At 49.7% G+C, this 18,681-nt stretch overlaps 2 protein-coding genes across 16 annotated transcripts in view; one reads left to right on the top strand and one right to left on the bottom strand.

Annotated features, from left to right (window-relative positions):
* Positions 1-6,509, bottom strand: SENP8 (SUMO peptidase family member, NEDD8 specific). Its single transcript, XM_084532498.1, has 3 exons — positions 6,408-6,509; positions 5,962-6,120; positions 1-2,641 (listed from the first exon to the last, which is right to left on the bottom strand). The coding sequence occupies exon 3, from the start codon at positions 2,596-2,598 to the stop codon at positions 1,960-1,962; it is 639 nt and encodes a 212-aa protein (XP_084388624.1). The 5' UTR covers positions 2,599-2,641; positions 5,962-6,120; positions 6,408-6,509; the 3' UTR covers positions 1-1,959.
* MYO9A (myosin IXA) overlaps positions 1-18,681 on the top strand; it is a 194,910-nt gene that overhangs the window by 508 nt on the left and 175,721 nt on the right. For 14 of the 15 annotated variants that reach the window (XM_084532484.1, XM_084532487.1, XM_084532489.1 and 11 more), the window contains exon 1: positions 6,661-6,758. The exons of the other annotated variant lie outside the window; for it this stretch is intronic. The gene's annotated coding sequence lies outside the window, so the exon portion shown is untranslated. Of the gene's footprint in view, positions 1-6,660; positions 6,759-18,681 lie in introns of those variants that run through there. 15 annotated transcript variants of the gene reach the window in all.

Here is an 18,681-nt window from a genome sequence, read left to right as displayed (position 1 = left end):
TAGGGCTTCAATTAAATTTTATTTGTGGTTCCCCCAGGAAGAAGTGGGACCCTGGAGGCGTTTTCTTCCTTCACTCCCTCCTCTTGGTTGGGCAGGGAGGAAGATGAGGGAGGTGATGTTGTCACAGCACAGACAGAAGTGTTCATTTGCGTTCGATGAGCAGCTCCCCTGCAGTCTCTGAGCGGTGATTGTACTCGGTGCTGCGGGGCAGGCGGTGGGGCGTGGAGGTGTTACACCTGGGTAATGGCAGGCTCAGCCTTGGCGGCAGTGGTATAGCTCCGTCTCAGCAACACGGGCCCCACGCTCAAAAAGAAATCCCCTTGGCAAGCAACTCGATGCCCTTTGGGGCAACTTCTGTGGTTTTGGATCTGTCTGAGTGGTGGAGGTGCTCTTCCAGGGAGGGCTGGTGCTGGGAGGAGAGCCCTGTGCTGCTGGCTGCTTGCTGGCAGTAGTGGCTCGGAGCCTTGTTTCGCCCCACTGCTGTCTGTGACGGTTTGTTTGGGTTCTGGAGGAGCCTGTGGGGCTGTATCTACTTACCTTTTTCTTCAAAACAAGGGAAATTGATGTTTCTGCCCCATCCTACTCTGTGCTGGTACCAGCACTTGTGGGACTGGGCTGCAAATGAGCCAGGTGAGGAGTTGCAGGTCAAAAACAATCCCTCGCCTCTTCCGCGGGTTATTTTTGTCCTGGATTTCCCTGGTCCAGTTGGCACCAGGGGTGTGGTTGCTCTGCCAGACACCACCCGAACAACTGGCTCCTCGTTTCTTAGGAGGTCATAGATTATTCCTTATCCTGCAACGCCATCTTGTTTGCTTTCCCACTGCCAGTCCTGTCTCTTAATAATAGGATCTGCTCTTAGATCCCATTTGGAGTCCAGCACTGGAGGAAAAGTGTGTTTCATGTAGGCCGATCGTGAGAGAAGTATATTAAGGACCGAATCTCGAGCTTCAAGGAGACCGCGCTTATCTTTGGCTTTTATACCTCAAATTCTGCCCCTTTGTTCTCCCTGGTATGTTTTTTTTTTTTCTTTTTTTTTTTTTTTTATCTGGAGTAATGCAAGAACTGGTTTTGTGCTAGAGAAAGCACAGCAAATGATAACAAGAGTTGGGGAGCACTGCAGAGCCCTCCCCACCAAACAGAGATGACCTAAAATTGTAATAAGAAAAGAAACTTCAAAGCCTGAGTGTCACTTTCCATCTCAATTAAGTTTCCTTTTCTAGTATTTGTTTTCTCAGCTTCCTATTAATCTTCCAGCAGCTCAGAGTCAGGCTTTAATTTGTAATCAGAGCAGACAGAGGTGGGGAAGGGGGGGGAAAAAAGGGGAAGGAAAAAAAAAAAAGCAATCTTCACACAGCCTAGGAGCACCTATCTGAAGAAGACAGCTTTTTTTTTTTTCCTGCCCCAATCTTTCAATAATCACAGCATTCTCTTTTGAGTCTCATCACTTGACACAGTCATCTCAGCGTCATGCATTCTGCAGCCTTGCTGCTAAATCCAGGCTTCTCAAACACACTGAGCTGTAGGCACAAATTAGGAAAGTCCATAATGAAGTGTTTGGGGCTTGGTTTTAAAGGGGATTGCTAAACCTGGCCAGTAGAGCAATGCCCACAGCTAATTAAAGCCACCTAACGAGGGCGTGTTGCCTGCTGGGCAGAGGTGGAGAACTATCTTTAGCACCTCATTTTGCCACAGCAATTAGTGTAAAATAAATAAAATAAATAAATAAATAAATCGGCACTGATAGGAGGATTCCTTTGAAAGCAAAGGGGCTTTACTGGTGGGAAGTTCAAAGGCCAGCAATTTCCAGAGGAGACTAAGGCTTTGGGAGGAGGGCACTGCAGGTTGTGGCAGTGCTGGAGGGGTTACATTCTTCTTTGGGGAAAATCCTGCGCCTGGGCACCTCCCTCAGGCACTGGGGGTGGTGATGGCAGACAGGAGAGGCGGTGGTGGGGACGAGCATCACTTCTGGGCGAGCTTGGTGATGAGGGCTTTCCAGTCTGCTCTTTTCTGCGTGATGTAGGAGGGGGTGAGGAGCTGCAGCAAAGACTCCTGGTGGCCCCTGAAGTATCCCTGGCACAGAGCCTCGGCGTTACAGATCACATACATCCCACAGTCATAGCTGTTCTGCTGGGCTGGTGCCTTCTCCTCCACGAAGGTCACTTTGCCCACTTTTTTGCCCAAAAAGGCCTCCAGCTTCCCAGCCACCTGCTTGGCGTGGACGGAGTTGCACTTACTGTGGGAATCATAGTGGGCGAAGCACTTTTTGTCCCTGAAGTAAACCAGTAGGCTCCAGTGCGTGCCCCCAGCAGCCTGGTTGGAGTTGTCATTGATGGGCAAGAACACCAGCTTCTTGTGGAGAAGGTCTAGCGGTTGAAGGAATATGGCTATTTCTTCCTGGCTAAGGGCACATTTGATGAACTGAGCCACTTCGGGGCTGATAAAGCAAACCTGATCGCTAAATTCTTGGAACTGGTCGCTGGCAAAGTACTCGAAGGCAAAGCCAATGATGTGATCGTTAAGCCAGTTCGGGGGCTCCAGCAAGGCAAGGTCTGACTGCCGCAGCAAGCTGTCCATGTAGCTGAGAACAACAGGGTCCATCCTGCGCAGGTAGGGGCCGCTGCGCTCCAGGAAACTTCAGAAGCTGCAACACAAAAAGGGTAGGAGAGAAATTAGGCAATTAGACCACACCTTTGACAAGACACAGAGCCACAGCTATCTTGTGTTCCTTCTCAGCTAGCAGAAAACCAAGTCTCCCAGGCTGAAGGAGCAGCACTGGCAACACCTGCCAGAGGGCAAGGCTGAGGACGGGCTCCTTGTCTGCAGCATGCGACAGGCTGAGCTTGCTGCTCTAGGAGCAGTCTGTGTCTCTGATGAGATAAAAATCTCATGGTTACAATCTTCATTTATGCTGTGAGTGGTTTCAAAGCAGTTCCTGCTCAGAAACTGCCAGCATTCCTTCAGCTCCGTGCTTTGCATAGAAAAAACACAAAAATCTTCACCTAGGAGAAATCAGTCAGCATTGCAGTGTTTTACCTGCATGGTGACAACCACTGTAACGCTTTGCACCACTGGTATTCATTAGAAAAAGTCTTTTCAAGCCTGCCTGATAGCATACATCCCCCTTTGCCCAGCAGACAGTGCCGCAGCTCCGTGCCAGACGCGTGACCTGTTCCAGGAAAACCTGCTGGTCCGCCAGCACAAGAGGCACGGCTGCGGTAAGGAGAAGCCAAGCACAACAAGATCACAAACAAACCAGCTCCCTGCCGTGGGAATTTTTAGGACAATTCTCTAGATACCTGCTAAAGATTTCAGTAATTCTTGTACTAGCGAAGCTGTCAAATCCACCAAGCATCTTTGTCTTTCAGCTTGGGTTTTAACTCACCAACATTTTGCTCATAAAAGATGTTATACTGATTATTTTAAGCTTCCTGAATTTGGGTTCAGGAAGTTATCTTGCAGCAGGTGTATTAGCACGGCTATGAAGGTGATCTTGAGAAGGGAAGAGTGTCAGTACTGCGTCAGACCATCCCATCTCTGGTAGCAGAGAAACCTGGTGAACGGCACTGCAACCGGCCACGTAGACCAGATGCCTCAAGCTCTCCCAGCTCCAAACTGTTTTGAAATTCAGCACGGACACAGGCTGAGTCACTCATCTTGTTTTTGAAGCCCTTTTGATTTGTCTTTGCTGTTGGCTATCGCAGGCGAATGTGGCCACCTGGCTGCTCACGACCCTCCTATATCAGTCCGGGCACACCGAGCGCTCACATCCTTCCAGACAGAAGTGGGTCCTCGCCCTGACCTGCTCTGTCCCATCTTTTCCTCCTTGTTTGTCCAGACTACACTGTGTCCTCTTAATCTGTGCCTGCTTACCACAAGTAGTGGCTGCTTATCCTTAGGAGCCATCTGGTAATGCAAGCAGATGCTAGCACCTTGGTGTCCCCACCCACGTTTGAGGACATCTTCAGGGGACTCGCCTGGGTTTGCCAGGCAAGACATCAGCCTCTTTTCTGCTTTATTTGTGCACCCCCTAATTCTGTTCTTTCCTGTTTCCTACTGCTGAGCCCAGCGACAGGGCCACCTCTAGCTTACATACAGCTCCTTCTCAGAAGCTGCTGCTTTCCTGGCTGAGAGGATTAAAGCGTTTCCAGAAGGAGGTTGGGCAGCACACTAGGAGGTGCTGCTCAGCAGGCAATGGTCTGTGACCAGGCTGGGGTTGAGCCATGGGATCTTCCAAACACAAACGGCTGCTTTCACCCTGCTGCAGCAGCCCTATTTTCCTTCTACTTCCCCATCCTCTGCCTGGGCTGCTCCTCTGCTGCAATGCAGCATCAGCCCCGAGGCATCTCTTTGTCTGTCTGGGAGCAAAGTGGCTTGGGGCAGCAGCAGTGCTGTTGCCTCACCCTCTCCTCATCTGTGCCAAATGCGGCACGAAAACATCTTGGGGTTTCTCGAAGCGCTGTGTGCAAACTAATAACGATAAGATTGCTTCGGTATGATTCACTGTGAAGAAGACACTAATTATCTGTTATGATAGGGGAAAGAAATCACGTGTTGCTGTTTACACCTCAGGAAGACGATTTGTGCTTCTCACTGCAACATGAATCATGAAAAAACCCTTCCTGTCCAGGTATGCATAATCTCAGAGAGATTTAGATCTAATAAGTCTTGGCAGGGCTGCAGCGCACGTGACTCACGAGTACCAGAATGGCTGAAACACGCTGCATGTGTCATACGGCGGAAGGAAGGGCCGAGGTAGAATGTCTTGAAGAGCTAATAACTATTTGTGCATCACCGATAGACCCGGCACATGCCAAGCTGCAGGAGTCACTGAAAAGGAAGGGGAGCAGTCATTGTTATTTACACTGAGCCAAGCACAATGGTATTTGGACGCGCTTCCTATGTTAACGAACTCAAACCATTTCCAAGTTTATGGAGCAAATCCTTTGCAACAGCCTGTGGTATAAAAACAACACAAGAAATCCAAACCAAGTCCCAGGAACACAGTACCATGCCTAATTATAACCATGTTTCTTGCGCTATACATCACACAATGTTTAATGACCAGTTTAAGGGGGTCAGAGGGTCACTACTCACATAACTTTACACATACCCATACAGAGCCCCAAATTCTCCTTTACCACATTTTTTTTCTGCGTCATCATCTCCCAGCGATGTACAAAATACACCCAGTAGCTTTCCAGGCAAGTCGAAATGTGATTACAGGCAATGGACAGATGCGAGCATCCTGCGTTCTGTTAATTTTCCACTCTGCAGCAACACAGCTTTATTTATTTTTTGTCAAAGATAAAAAAGAGGGACATGTGGCCTCCTCCTACAGTCAGGAAGGGAGAATGGTTATAGCAAGTGCCTTACCACCACAAGCTACTACTTGTAATTTCACCGCCATCTGGCATTTGTGAAGCTGCTCGTGAGTTGTGCTGGGTGCCTCACAGGAAAACCCTCCACAGCCCCACACACCCTTCAGAGCTGCTCAAGGCCAGCACCAAGGACCGAAAGCACCGTGTCACGGAAGGCATCTGCTGTCAGAGAGCTCCCACTGATGCTAAAAGCAAACCCACAGAGGAGCTGGGACACAGATCCCAATGCATCCAGCGTTAAGGGACTTTGGGCTCTAAGTGGCTCTGCTTGAACCCAGCCAGGATTTACCTCCTTGAAGGCTCCAGCATGCTCTGTTCAAAAGGTTTTCATGAAAATAGGAATAAACACTGATGCAGGCGTGGAATGGTTGTTCTGGGTTACATGCAGGAGTCTGGCTCCTTCACTTTATTTGCGTGTCAGCAGCTGGGATTTGTGAAAGCCATGATCCCTGGCTCCTCAGCGCAGTGTTGGCTTACCTGATTTTGACAAGAGCAGCAGGGAGAGGGATAAAGGATGGCTCCAACCACCACCCAGCCCCACGAGCAAGCCCACCCGCTCCGGGACCCCCTCAGGGTTACCGACCTGACACGGCCGCGCTCTTACACGGGTCCCGCAGGCAGCCGCCGTCCTCGCATCTCCGGGTCTCCGCGGCGGGACGAGGGGTCCGTGGCTGCCGGCCCCAGCTTGCTCCGTGCCCGGCTGGGGCTCCTGGTGCGGGGCAGAGCCTGAGTTTCGGAGCAGCTGGCAAAAGAAGGCGCAGCGGTGTTATTGTTGTTGTTGTTGTTGTTGTTGTGGGGCGCCCCGGGCACCGCCTCAGGCTGCCCGCGGCCGGCTCCTGAGGGCCGAGGAGGGCCCGGGTGGGCTGCGAGCTGCGGGGCCGCCCCCCCCGCTCCTCCCTCAGCCTCCCCAGCGAGCAAACCCCCTCCCGGCACAACGCAGACACCCCTCTGCCCTTCCCTATCAGCCCTGCCCCCAAAAACCCCTTTTTCCTCACGTTTCACCCCAAAACCGCGGGGCCGCTCCCTCACCTGCCTCCTCGGCGCCGGCCGGTTGCCAGGCGCTGCCGTAAAGCAGGCGAGCGGCGCGTCGCAAAGCGGCCGGGGGGCGGGACCGCACCGTGTGGGCGCGGCTTAGACACAACGGGCGTGGCTTAGACAGAATGGGCGTGGCTTAGACACAGTGGGCGTGTCCCTCCCCCGGCACCTCCCCCCTCCCCTCCCGTCCCCACCCGGCGGCGCGCGGGCAGGCGGGCGGGCAGCGCGCGAGCCGCCCCCCCCCGTCCCTCCCTCCCCGCCGCCCCCCCCCCCCCCAGCCCGCGGCGCGAGGCCCCTCGGCGGCGGCGGCGGCGGCCGGGATGCGCCGCGCCCGGCACCCCCCAGGTGAGCGGCGGGGGCCGTGGGGTGGGGAGGAGAACCGGGGTGGGGGGGGGCTGCACCCAGCGCCTTTGTTCCGCCCGCGGAGGTACCGGCGGGGAGGGAGCGGGAGGGCGCCGGGGAGGGGGCTGACAGCGCCGGGGGAGCGGCTGCGGGGCCGGGCGGCGTGTCCCGGGGAGCGCCCCGCGGAGAATAGGTCCCTCGCTGCCCCCCCCGGTGTCCTCCGGTAGCCCCCCGGCACCTCTCGTCATCCCCCGGTCTCCCTTCGTCACCCCCCGGTCCTCCCTCGGCATCCCCCGGTCCCCCCTGTCACCCCCGGCATCTCCCCGGTGCCCCCCCCGGGTCCCCTCCGCTTCCCCCGGGATCCCCCCGGTCCCCTCAGCACCCTCCGGTCCCCTCAGCACCCTCCGGTCCCCCCCATGTCCGGCCCCCCCCCGCCATCCCGGTGCCCCCGCACCCCCCCCCAGCCCCTTCCAGCCCCTTCCCGGGGAGGTGCGGGCACTGTTGCTTTCTGGAATTTTCCTAAATCCGTGCGAATCGTCCCCTTTTTCGCTCCCGGCAGGAATGACCCCCCTCGCGACGAGGCGGGGAGCCGGGGGTGCCTTTTGTTGCGGGCTTTGCCCCGCAGAGAGCCTCGCAGCCTCCTCTTGCCTCGCTCCGTGCCCCGCAGCCGGGCTGGGCATTGCTCGGAGCTCGCCCAGCCCCTGCTGCAGCCCTCGTCGCCCGCTGCACCCAAAAGGGAGCGATTTCAGGAGAATTCGGCGTGGTGGCGAGGAGAGCTCCGTTGCGGGGAGAGATCCCCAGCGTGGCGTTGTGCTAAACCCATCGTGCCTTAACCCATGGTCCCGTCACCGTGAAGAGGTTCCCAGCTGGGGACATGGCTTTCTGGCTGGCTTCGTGGCTTCTCCTCCCCGAGGAGCACTCGGAGGCGAGGTGTGAGTGTCGCCTTCCCGTGCGTGGCAGCAGTGGGGATGACGGGAGCGAGGGACGAGGCCGGAGCACCGCCGTGCCGGGCTGCCTGCGGGGTCACAGAGACGGGCGTTATCGCCGGGCGGCATCTCCTCCTCGGTCACTTGCTCCGGGGCCGCGTGATAATCACGCTTGCCCTGACGTTTTTGAGTAAATGTCAATCGTGGCGGCTTATCCAGTTGTTTAAATTTAAATTAAGTGAGAAATTGCCCTGTTCTCCCTTATCGAGGGCTGTTCTGCACTGGGATGCTCGTGCCGGGCTCTGGGGTGTTTCCCTGTGCGTCCTGCCCTAGAAGACCTGCAGGCTGACCGCCTTGCTCTGCTCATGGCAGCTTCTCCCTCCTGGCCCCGTTTTTCCATCCTCAAGGCTGTTTTGAAAGCTCTCGGTCCAGGCTGCTTGGAGCAGGGGAGATAATTGAGCAGCGTGACCGGCGAGTGATAAGCTCTTGTTTCCCGGTCTATCAACGATGGTGCGACTCGATACTAGCAGTGTACAATCGGGGATGACGTTACAGATTAAAATCCCATGGTCAGTCGGTGGCAACTGTGATGAATCTGAAGGGAACCAAGCTGCTGCTTCATTTGGATCGCTTGATTTTCTTATTTCTTAAAGAGTATGAAAATGTAGATTCAGCTTTGCAGCGTGTGCGCGCCTCAAATTTATTTCTTCTACGCATCCACAGCTCCAGTTATGATTTGTAAAATTCAATTTTGCCTTTTTTTTTTTTTTCTTTTTGTGGGGATCTGCATTGTAAGCTTTAAAGGTATCAAGTGGCTGATGTGACGTCTGCTGTTGCAGTATCTTTTAAAAACACTGGTGCTTACATGTGCTACCTAGTAGTACTCTACCCAAATCTTTGGGAACCTTTGATTCCATTTTTAATATTGGGCCAAACATCTAAATGTCATGTGCCTGAATTATTTCTTATCATGTCCGTCTTAGTGAGCGTTCATCAGGTTTGCAAGAAAACCTCTGAGAATGTTAAGCATGCGAGGTCAGGCGCCCGGGAAACACGAAACCTGAGGTTACCTGTACGGCCGTAATTTAGCCCATTTCGAGGCAGAGCTGTACCAGAAATCCTAATTGCCAGTCCGCCACTTGATTTCCCTAAGGATGGTTTCCAGCTCTGGCACCTCGGGACTCCCAAGTGGGGATGGATCCATCGCTCCTTCGCGTCGGCCACGAGTCAACAGGGGGAGTACTGGGAGCACAGGGACGGTGCCGCTCCCCGCGCTGGTTCCGCAGCTCCACATGCAAAGCCAGCGAGGAAGAATGAGGTCTGGGACCAAGTCTGCCCCATAATCCTGAAGTTTTCGTGGTCTCGAGCTGCCAGTGTTTAGTGAAACCGCGAGCAGAAGCGATGTGAGTGTTTCTCAAGGCGTTTGTCAGGTTTGGAGTTGTTTTTTCTTAGTGAGCACAGCAAGCAGCGTGTCTCTGATTAGAAGGCCATTTTCTGCCAAATTCTGGTTCTCGTTCAAACCGTGGAGCTGTTGAGTATAATTCCTTTAAAAGTACATTTATCGGGGGGAACGATGCTGTTGAGCTATTTCTGCTGAAGCGTCCTAGCTGGTTTAATTTGATTTGTAGAAATTCCCGCTTCCAGTTCTTTCCTAAATAAAATGGAATCGCGGTTCCGCTGGCATGTGAAATACTTGAGAAGTAGTAACACAAACCAAGTGCTTCAGAAGAGCTGCTGTCTGCAGGAAGAAACCTGACCGTTCCTTAGATGAATTGTTTTGCTGCTGTGTGACCGTGAGGCTCAAAACACGCTCGTCGGGTCGTTTATGAGACGTTTGGCTGCGTTCTGCAGGCCGGCTCCCCAGGATGGGATGGGTGCAAGTTCCGGCTTCAGAAGACGAGTTTTTGTTGGGTTTTTGTTTTTGTTTTTTGCTGAGGTTAAAAAGAGTGCCTTATTTTCTCAGGCTTCGGTACTGTGTGCCTACATTTGCTTAACTTCCTCTTAAGTGAATGGGATTTCTCTCTTTTCTAAAAGTAAACATGAGCATAAATATTTAAAGGCTGGCGGCTCAAGTTTGCAAATTCAAGACTTTCTCTAGCATTCCTTTAGACAAGAGCAGGATAATAAGAGATTTTTGGTTGTGTCTGGAGAGCTCCTTGCTCCGAGGCGCAGCTTGTTAATTGTTGGGACTTCCTGCTACGTGGTGGTGGTTAAAATGCTGCGCCGTGTTTTCAGGTTGGGCGGCTGGGATTATCGCTTGCAGGGAGCCTTGAGAGTCAAGTGCTGCTGATGGGATGTGCGTAGAGCGTCACGACTGTCTCCTGATCGAGGTCGATTTTATGGTCAGTTTTCTGTGTTTATTTTTACACAGGCCAAATTTTTCTGTATGCTTCGGGTAGGTGTGGATGCGCAGGTGCCTGGGATTTAGCCTAAGTAAGCTATACAGGTGAAATGCTCGTCAAGGATGAAGGGGGAAAAAAAGGAAATGCAATTGTCTTTGTTTTCTGGGGAGGACTTGGTATTATTTTGCTGTCCTGGTCAGCAGGTTGAGCACCACAGTGATGCACTTCTCGCTGCTGTGACTGCACAAAATGCTTTACCTCTGTATCTTAAGCAAACACAAGCCATGCGTCCTCAGAAAATGTCAAAATTCAGAAAGGGAGGCATATTGCAGGGTGATTTTTAGAACTGAAGTGATTCGTGTATCTGTCCTAGAATATTAGCAAGAGTTGGGGCTCTGTGACTAGCAATTTTTTTCTGTGGGGAGGAACTGTGCAGCAAGCAGGTACCCACGGAAAAGTTTTGTAGGCAAGGTGAGACCTGTCCGTCTTTGCCACAAATGCTTTTTGTTGTGTTTTTTTTTAAAACCACAAACTTTAATGCTGCGCAATTGTGTATTGTTGCTTGTAGCTTTTTTTCCTTTACAGTGAAACTGCTTTCCTTCCGATGGAACAAAAGCTGCTTTGCAGCGAGTGGGGTGCCGATGAGCTGCCTCATCACTTTCCCCACACCCCCTTGCATTCCTGCCTTCACAGGACATTGGGATCATCGGGATCAGAAGCAACCCGAGCAGGTCACTTAGTCCAAAATCCTGCCCATGGCTATAGCTGGCTAACATTGGTCCTCCTTGCCCTGTGGCTTGCAGGTTGCAATAAAAGAAGGGCAGGGAGAAGTTCGGGCATCCAAATGCTGGATGAAAAGTGTCGGGGGAGAGCAGGGTTATCCCTGATCCCTGCTTCATGGAGCTCTGCAGGGCGCGTCCCTCGCTCAGTGCCTGCTGGCACGACGTGCTGCCACCTTGCACGGCGTTTCTGTGTTGCTGTTAAGCTGATGGAGCCGTAGGCTCCTGCCCAAAGAGGATCTGAGCTGGCTGAAGATAATCGTGGCAGGGAAAAGGAGAGAGCTCTCAGCCGGATCAGTTTGCTGATACCTCCTCGCTCAGCAGCCTGAAGCTGGCAGGCCGACAGCGCTGCCGGCTGACGGTGCTGAGCTCTTTGGGGGTGAAACGGTCGTGCTCCGGGTGGTCGTGCTCCATTTTTCTAGGTGAAATGACACAAATAAACAATACATAGCTGCTCCTTCAAGAACTGTCATTGCTCGCTACTTGCCATTAAGTTGAGGGGTCTCATTGTTACTTTTGAGCCCCACTTGGCATCCATGCAGCCCCGGGCCCCTTGGGTGCAGCACGGTGGGCTTTGGTGCAGGATGGGGCCATGTGTTATGTGTGATGATGCTGATGGCTCGTGTGCCGCTTCTGTGCGGTTAGGAGAGGATTAGCTGTGACTTCTGCATTTGCGTTTTCTGGTTTTCCTGTTGCCCTTGTGACTGGGAGCTGGGTTAAGCCTTTGAAACGAAACGGGCTGAGAGCCCCGCGATGCGAGGGATGCTCTGTCAGTCCCATGACACCGCAGCTCGCTGGGCTGCCGACTGCTGTAGGCTGCTCGATTTCCTCGCTCTGACTTTGGTTTGTAAGCAGGGCCTCAGCACAGCACCGAAACAACTACACGTGTGTAGTGTTTTAACAGTGAAGTCTCCGATGTTCCTGACCATGGCACAAACCTGCTGCGTGGGGAAGAGGGCTGAAGCTTGTTTTCCTCGCCCTGGGACATGCACCGACTCGGCACACGATGCTGCCACAGAGCAGAAGGCGGGTGGGAGTGATGTGAACTGGTGAGGCACCAACTGATCCCGCTCTTGTCAGGCAGCCAGACGGATTGAGTGTTCCAGCTTGGCTGCGGCCATGAAACCCACTCTCAATTGTGTGTATCGGGCCCTTCCAGCCCCTGCTGGCGTTGATACCGGTGCTTTTTAGGGCTGGTGGGGAACAGGCCGGTGGGCTGCCCCCTTGGATCCTGCGTGCAGCAGCAGGAGACAAATGTGTTATAAAAATAACCAGCATATTGCATGTAGGTACTGCGTTTGGTGTGCAATGGGCTGCTGTTCGATATTTCTGCTACGTGAAACTAAAGTAGTTAGGACCTAACTAAACATGCAAGGAATGTTTTATTATTTTTATGATTTATGATTTTTTTTCTCCTGTTACAGCTACTTTGATTATTGCCTTTATTAATGTTAAGGAAAAAAAAACCTATGGGTTTCTCTGTCGGGTGTGAATCTTCTCTGCCGCTGTCTCACCTTGAATCACATCTGGTGTACCGCAACGTGACCTTGAGTCTGTTCCCTCTCTGGATGCGTGTTTAGAGTCCCTGCTTATATCCATCAAATGCTGATCATCTGACAGCCTCTACACTGTTTTTAATAAAAATTCTCAAGACTGTATTACTTGTAAAGAATGACCTTTCAGAAGGTACACGATCCCAGATATGCTGTGTCGGCCAGTGGTGGCTGAGCGTTAATGGGAGCGGAACGTCTAATCCATGCAGGTATCTTTGAAAAACCCAAACTCTTAAGGAAAAAGAAATAAAAAAACGACCAACAATGCACATTATGAATGTTTTTGATAGACAGCCAAGCATTCTTTTATTGTGTTCCACATCTTCGTGTTGGTTTTGTTTAGAGTGATGAACTTAAAACAGTTAAAATATTTACTTTAGAAGACTTCCGTAAGCCTACTGTTTTTTCTTCCGTTACATAAGTACATAGACTGAAGTACAGTTCTTAAAAACATTGACGTTTTCACTTTTGTAAGGCTTGTCTGAGGTAAAGAACTGTTACGTTGGTTTGTGCTTGTTGGGTGTGTAGGACAACCTCTCCTGGAAGGAATTAGGCAATGATTTAATTGTGGAGGAATGTGGTCCCATTAGGTGCAAAAAAAAAAATTAAAAAAAATTGAAGGCAATAAATCATTAGAAATTTAGCACTTGATTGAAACGACGTTAAGCAACTTTTTAAGGTTTCGGAATTAGTGCTGTTGGAAGAGCGGGGTTGTGTTTGTAAATAATCCTTCTGGGGGTTTCTTTGACAAACCAAGTGCTGGAGAGCTGTGTAGGAGGCCGCTCCCCGCACCTTCGGGCTGCGTTCAGCCTCCATTTGCCAATCATTCAGCAAGCAGTGGATAATTTCATGGGTTTTGTTGTTGCTGTCAGTGGCAAGGGCAGCTGCACAACTCCTGTGTGAAGATTTTGGCGGGTGTCATCTAAAAGCAGGACCATTGTTTCTTCCGTTTCTTTTCATCAGAGAGTAAAGATACTGCCAGCTGAGAGGGCCAGGGCGTGCAGGAATTCGGAGGAGGATGCAGCAGACAGGCAGCTTGTTTTGGGTTTGGGCCATCTCACTTGTAGAGCAAGGTGAGACATCTCAGTGAGCAAAAAGGGCACGTGTGACGTGCTTATCCTCCCACGTTCCATGGGAAGACTGTTTGAGAGGTAATCCGTGCGGGCAGGCGTTTGGGCTTCACGTCAGGAGAGCAGACTGTTCGCCGTGGTCATTGCCTCAGATAATCTTATCCTGAGACACTTCACCGTGCCTGGAAGGTAAGCACGGGGGTCAGGAGACAATGCAGGGCAGAGGCTGGGGTAGATTTGCTTGCGGCAGATAAATCCCTGAGGAGAGGTTTGTGCTGTGGGGGGTTTCTGATGGTTGCAGCTGGATTCGGGACATTGCTGCAGACAGACCCAGAGGTGGTTCAAATAGGTAGAAGTGAGGGAGGTTTGTCGTTTTTGAGGGGGAACGTGGGCTTTCCTTGCCAGCTGAAGAAGGTGGGAAGCTGCGTGTGAGGTCGTTGCTGTTTAGGAATGTAATGCCAGTGAGGAATCTTAAGAGTCTCACTAAATCATGAACGGAATTAACTACCCAAAAGCAACCAAGGAGTCTGCAGGTATGATTTTCTAAACAAAAAATTGCTTTTCCTGCTGACTGCATACCCTTGTCTTGTTCTCCTCTAAATAGGCGATTGTCAAATTCATCATGACTTGTCAAAGCACAGGATCCATTTCAAGGCTGACGCCGTAGTTATACTTCTCCTAGTACATCTCTGTGATCTCACTGTTCTATGCAGAGATTTGATTAAGGAATTTATTAACCTTGAGCTGTAATACTTCTTCCTGCAGGACTGAAATCATACCTCTAAGCAGTAAATTACCAAGAGGGATTACTTACCAGCAATTGCCCATCACTTTCCCCTACCACTCTGTAGAAGTGTCGGGGATTCATGTGCATTGTTTCATGCTCAAATCCCTTTTTAATTACAGAACAGGAACGGCGAGCCTGCTTCCAAAAGTATTGTTTCTGAGTTCAGTTTTACTATACGTTCTGTTCCTATCCCTCTCCCTCCATTTATTTGATTTAAATGCTTTTCCAGTGCTGCTGCTATTCAGCTGTGATAAACAATACAATAAACACAGGGGAAAATAAATAAAGCACCTCCAGTGAATGGGGGAAGAATAATGAAATACAGAAGAAGCTGAGCACCGAATAACATGCCTGGTTTGGGGTATTGAGAATTCATCATCACACCTAAAAGTCTTTGCTGGAAAGAAAGATGATCTGAAAACTAGAACAGGGAAAGACATATTCCTATATTTTTCTTGTATTTTTTTTCTTCCTGAAAGAAGATCTGAGCATCACCTGTAGTGTTGCAGGGCCACTTGGCTTTTGAGTTTTTATATATTTTAAGGTTTCCTCCTCTGGTTTACCTCTCATCAGTCCTGCTGTCCTATTTTCATGCAAGCCCTCACGCTGCTTTCATTTTTGGTTTGTTCAGGAGCCTGTGAAACTTGAGGATTAAAGCTGAATGAAGAGTTTTATGCAATTGTTGTTGTTTGAAGAATGGCCCCGGTGTGAGCTCTCTGGTGCTGAATATGGACGCTTTTCAATTACACAGAAAGCTCATTTAAACCTCAATTTAGAAGTAGCTCGGTGTCTGAGACTTGGTATGAAGATTGCACTCTTGTCTCTTGCACTGTGTTTTTTTAGGAAAAGTGAAATCCTTGAAAGAATATCATCTTTCAAGCAAAAAACAAACAAACAAAAAAGCACCTTTTTGAAATTAAACGCCAACCTGTAGACGTGGATTGCAAGTGTTTTGGGTGCAGTTTTTCTGTGTGCCACATGCTTTGTAAGTTAACTCTACTTGAGCATGGACTGAAAGCGAGATTTTGGAGGACTTTGGTCTGGTATGACTTTCTCTTCTTGTGTTTAGGTCTTCTGGGAGCGTTAATCTACATACTTTTGTTTCAGGTATGCTGTTAAGGGGGTGGAGGGGACAAGTATTCAAAAAACTTGAACAATTTTCCTTAGGTGAAGGATCATTACAGGTTTAGATCCTGCTGTTATTAGTGAGACTCCTGTCAGCTACCATTTAACTTTCTGCATGTCAAAATTCCTGCTTGTGATATGCTCTCCTGCATCTTGATGTGACCTTTTCTAAGAGTCCTTGAGCTTTTTAAGGTCTGGAGACTTGAAGTGTCTGTTGAACACTGCAGGATGAGCAAGGAAAGTGACTATTTCAGTTAAGTTGCACAAACATTTCCATTGTAAAAAGTTATTTTTGGCTGCGCAGGGTTGTCGGAGCTGATTTTAAGATGGGGCTGAGCAGACGCTTTCAGCTAAGGAAGAGTTTTCTTTTCCTTCTCCTTCCATCCCCATTTATCTCCTGAATTCATTTGTAGTCTAGGCTGTACTGGGCCATTTTAGGGTAAGATATGAGATTGGAAGCTTTGTGGATCTAGATTATAAATTTAAAACCACAGGGACTTCTGAAGCAGGAGAGAGACAAAGGTGAGAAAATTCCCACTTGAGATGGGAGTAATCCTTACTTATAAGCATGTCGTGTTTGATCTGAGGGAAAACTAGATGGGTTACGACTCTTACCCTATGTGAACATTGAACTGTGACTTATAATTAAAAAGTTTTTTTGTGGCGCGGGGCAAGCCAGAGTCTGGGCAGCATGGGGCATTTTCCACTGGCAGTCCTTTAGGATTTCGCTGCATGTAATCTTCATGTTTCAGAGCTAAAAACCTCATTTTGGAGTAAGAGAGGACTGTGTGGCAATTACGGAAGCATGCATATTTGTGTGCTTTAGGGAGCTATAGCTCTGAAAGGCTGGAATAATATTTAGCTAAGTGCTGCAGATGAATTTGAAGACGAGAACTTCAGTCTCAGCTGTGATTAGGTAGTAAGTACATGGTAATGTGTGTTCATCTTCCAAAAGGCAAAGGCTTCTGGTTCTGAGCTCCGTGAGGCTAAAAGCTTTGTGGGGCAGTCTGTCTGCAGAATTACAGTAAAAATTGGAGTTGCTAAGGCAAACGTGAAAACTGAGCAGCAAGTTAGCTCTTCACTGCACCCAGTATCATCCCCATTTGAGCCCAGGCGTCAGGGCAGTTGTTAATTTTGGAATTTTGTGATCTTCCTGCAGGTACCAGGAGCTGCTCAATGCTTGGGGAAGAAGCAGGTGAGCTCGACACTTCGCTTCTCCTCAAGCATGGGGTTCCCGGCTGCTTCCACCTGAGCTGGAGGGAAACAAAGCTCAAAATCCTCTCATTTAGCTGAGATTTGTTGGTTAGGCTGTAGTGTTATCCTTACACGGATGCAAAGACGAAGATGGAAAGACCCACGGGGTGATGGAGGGTGCTGAGCTCTGGGCTTTTCCTCGAGCCCCCTGCGTTTTGCTGGTGCTGCATCTGCCGGGGCACAGCGCCTCTGCCAACTGGGGCCCAAACTGGCTTTTCTGCCCAGGTACCTGAAAATAAACAAAACTTTGGTCACCTGGCAGGAATCATAGCCAACTGTAGAGGCAAGTAGGAAAATAAGACTTTTTTTTTTTTTTTTTTCTTTTGCATGTCCCTTCCTCATTCTCTACGTGCCGTCTAATTTCTCAAGCAAATAAGGTGTGGGTCCTTCTGGTGCCTTACTCGACGTGTAGCTGAGTTGTTCTCTAAGTTTTCTGCGTGTTAAAATATGCAGCAGTGCAAGTCGTATGTACGTGAATTTAGTGCTGGCTATTATTGTGTATTTGTATCAGTTATGCTCGTGTTGTTCTGAAGTATCCCCATCAGATTAATGTTGCAGGTGAAAATTTCGCTTGGGTTAGCTGCCTCGTATACTTCACCGTGCCTGAAAATGATGGAGACGCGTTTGCTCTTGCTGTCTTTTTTTTTTTTTCTTTTTCAATTTTGTTTCTGTCCTGAAGCAGTTAATGCAGAGAGATGTTGATTTGGGCAAACAATACGAGCCAGTTGCTGTGGTCTGCAGGGTGTGGCTGCGAAAGGTCTTGTTGCTGGTTCTGTTTGCTAGGCTGAGCTGGAAAGGGCTAATTATAGAGACAAACTGGGGAAGGAAGAGAACAGGGTCAATTAGAGCATCCAGCACAGCTTCCTTTAAATTAGTAGTTGGGCTGAAGAGATAAAAACAATAAAGAAGCATGGAGTGAGATTTCAACTGCTCTGGTGCAGAGTCCTGCCAGCAGCTACAGCAGATGATGTTTTGCAATTTTGGTTTGGTTTGTAAGTAAAGAACGTGTTGAATGAGTAGTTGTGTTACTGAATTGCCAGATTGCTTTGAGACTGAAAAGATGTTACCACTGCTTTTCCTTTAATAGGCTTCCCAACGGCAACCGGTCGTGACCGTGGTTTGAATGAAGCGAGGGAATGCCATGCCCCCAGCATATGAGTAATGTGGACTTGTGTGAAGAAGGAATTGTCTTCTGCACTCAAGATGCTGTATTTTAATTTAGGAAAAAAGAAAAGACTAAACCATACATCTATGTAAATGTGAAATGGATCAATTTGGGGCATGTTTTATCCCCAGTTTGAGAGCATACCGGGGCTTGGCTTGTCTTTCTTGAGGTTGTCTTTAGGGTTTAGAAGCTTTTTTCCTGGATTTATGTGTGAACTAACTCTGATTAGAGGAAATGGTATTTAAAGAGGTGATGCCGAAGCAGTATGAGCTTTTGGCTCGTAGTTGCACAGGTGTGGAAAGTAATAAACTCCTGTGCTGTCTGGAATTCATACAAGCCAGTAAAGAAAACCTTCTGTTGCACTCTTACCAGATGACCCTTTAGTCCTTTAACACACCCTTGTCTCAGTTTTTCTCCTTTTAGGAAAAAAAAAAAAAAAAAAGCACCGATTGGCACACCCTCCCCACTTCTGTGGTGTATTTTTGCTTTTCTTTGGCTGGTTTGACCATCCTGCAGCGTGCAATTACTCAGAATTACTGTGCAGGAACGAATATGGTGGAGCAGGGAGGAAAAGCGGGGAGAAAATGCAAAGTTCTGTTCATGCTTTTCCATCCAGATTGGCAAGTTCCTTCTGCTGGTGCCGTGACTCATCCCAGGCTTCCTCGCTGGAGGCGACTTCTGGCAGCGCATCAAAGCAGAAGCCCATGCTTTTAGACCGTAGTTGAACCAGGACTTTCCTTGAGCGAAGGCTGTTTTGCTTGTCCTGGAACCTTTCATGTGCAGGAGACTGCAGGATGCGCCCATCTCTCAGGGAAATTCATGGTGAAGTCGGGTAATTCAGGTCGAGAAGGGTTTCTTCTTGCTGCTTTGAGCAAGGCACCTGCTTGTCTGGAGGGTCTTGCCCACCCCTCCCAGATCTGTGATA

The sequence above is a fragment of the Aythya ferina genome, assembly GCF_964211825.1.
Source record: "Aythya ferina genome assembly, chromosome: 11".
NCBI classification, from domain to species: domain Eukaryota; kingdom Metazoa; phylum Chordata; class Aves; order Anseriformes; family Anatidae; genus Aythya; species Aythya ferina.
The sequence above is the reverse complement of the archived record's forward strand: the minus strand, read 5'-3'. Positions and strand labels throughout refer to the sequence as shown.

Coding starts and splice junctions, on each gene's coding strand:
- SENP8 (XM_084532498.1), bottom strand. CDS start 2,598: ATGGACCCTGTTGTTCTCAGCTACATGGACAGCTTGCTGCGGCAGTCA.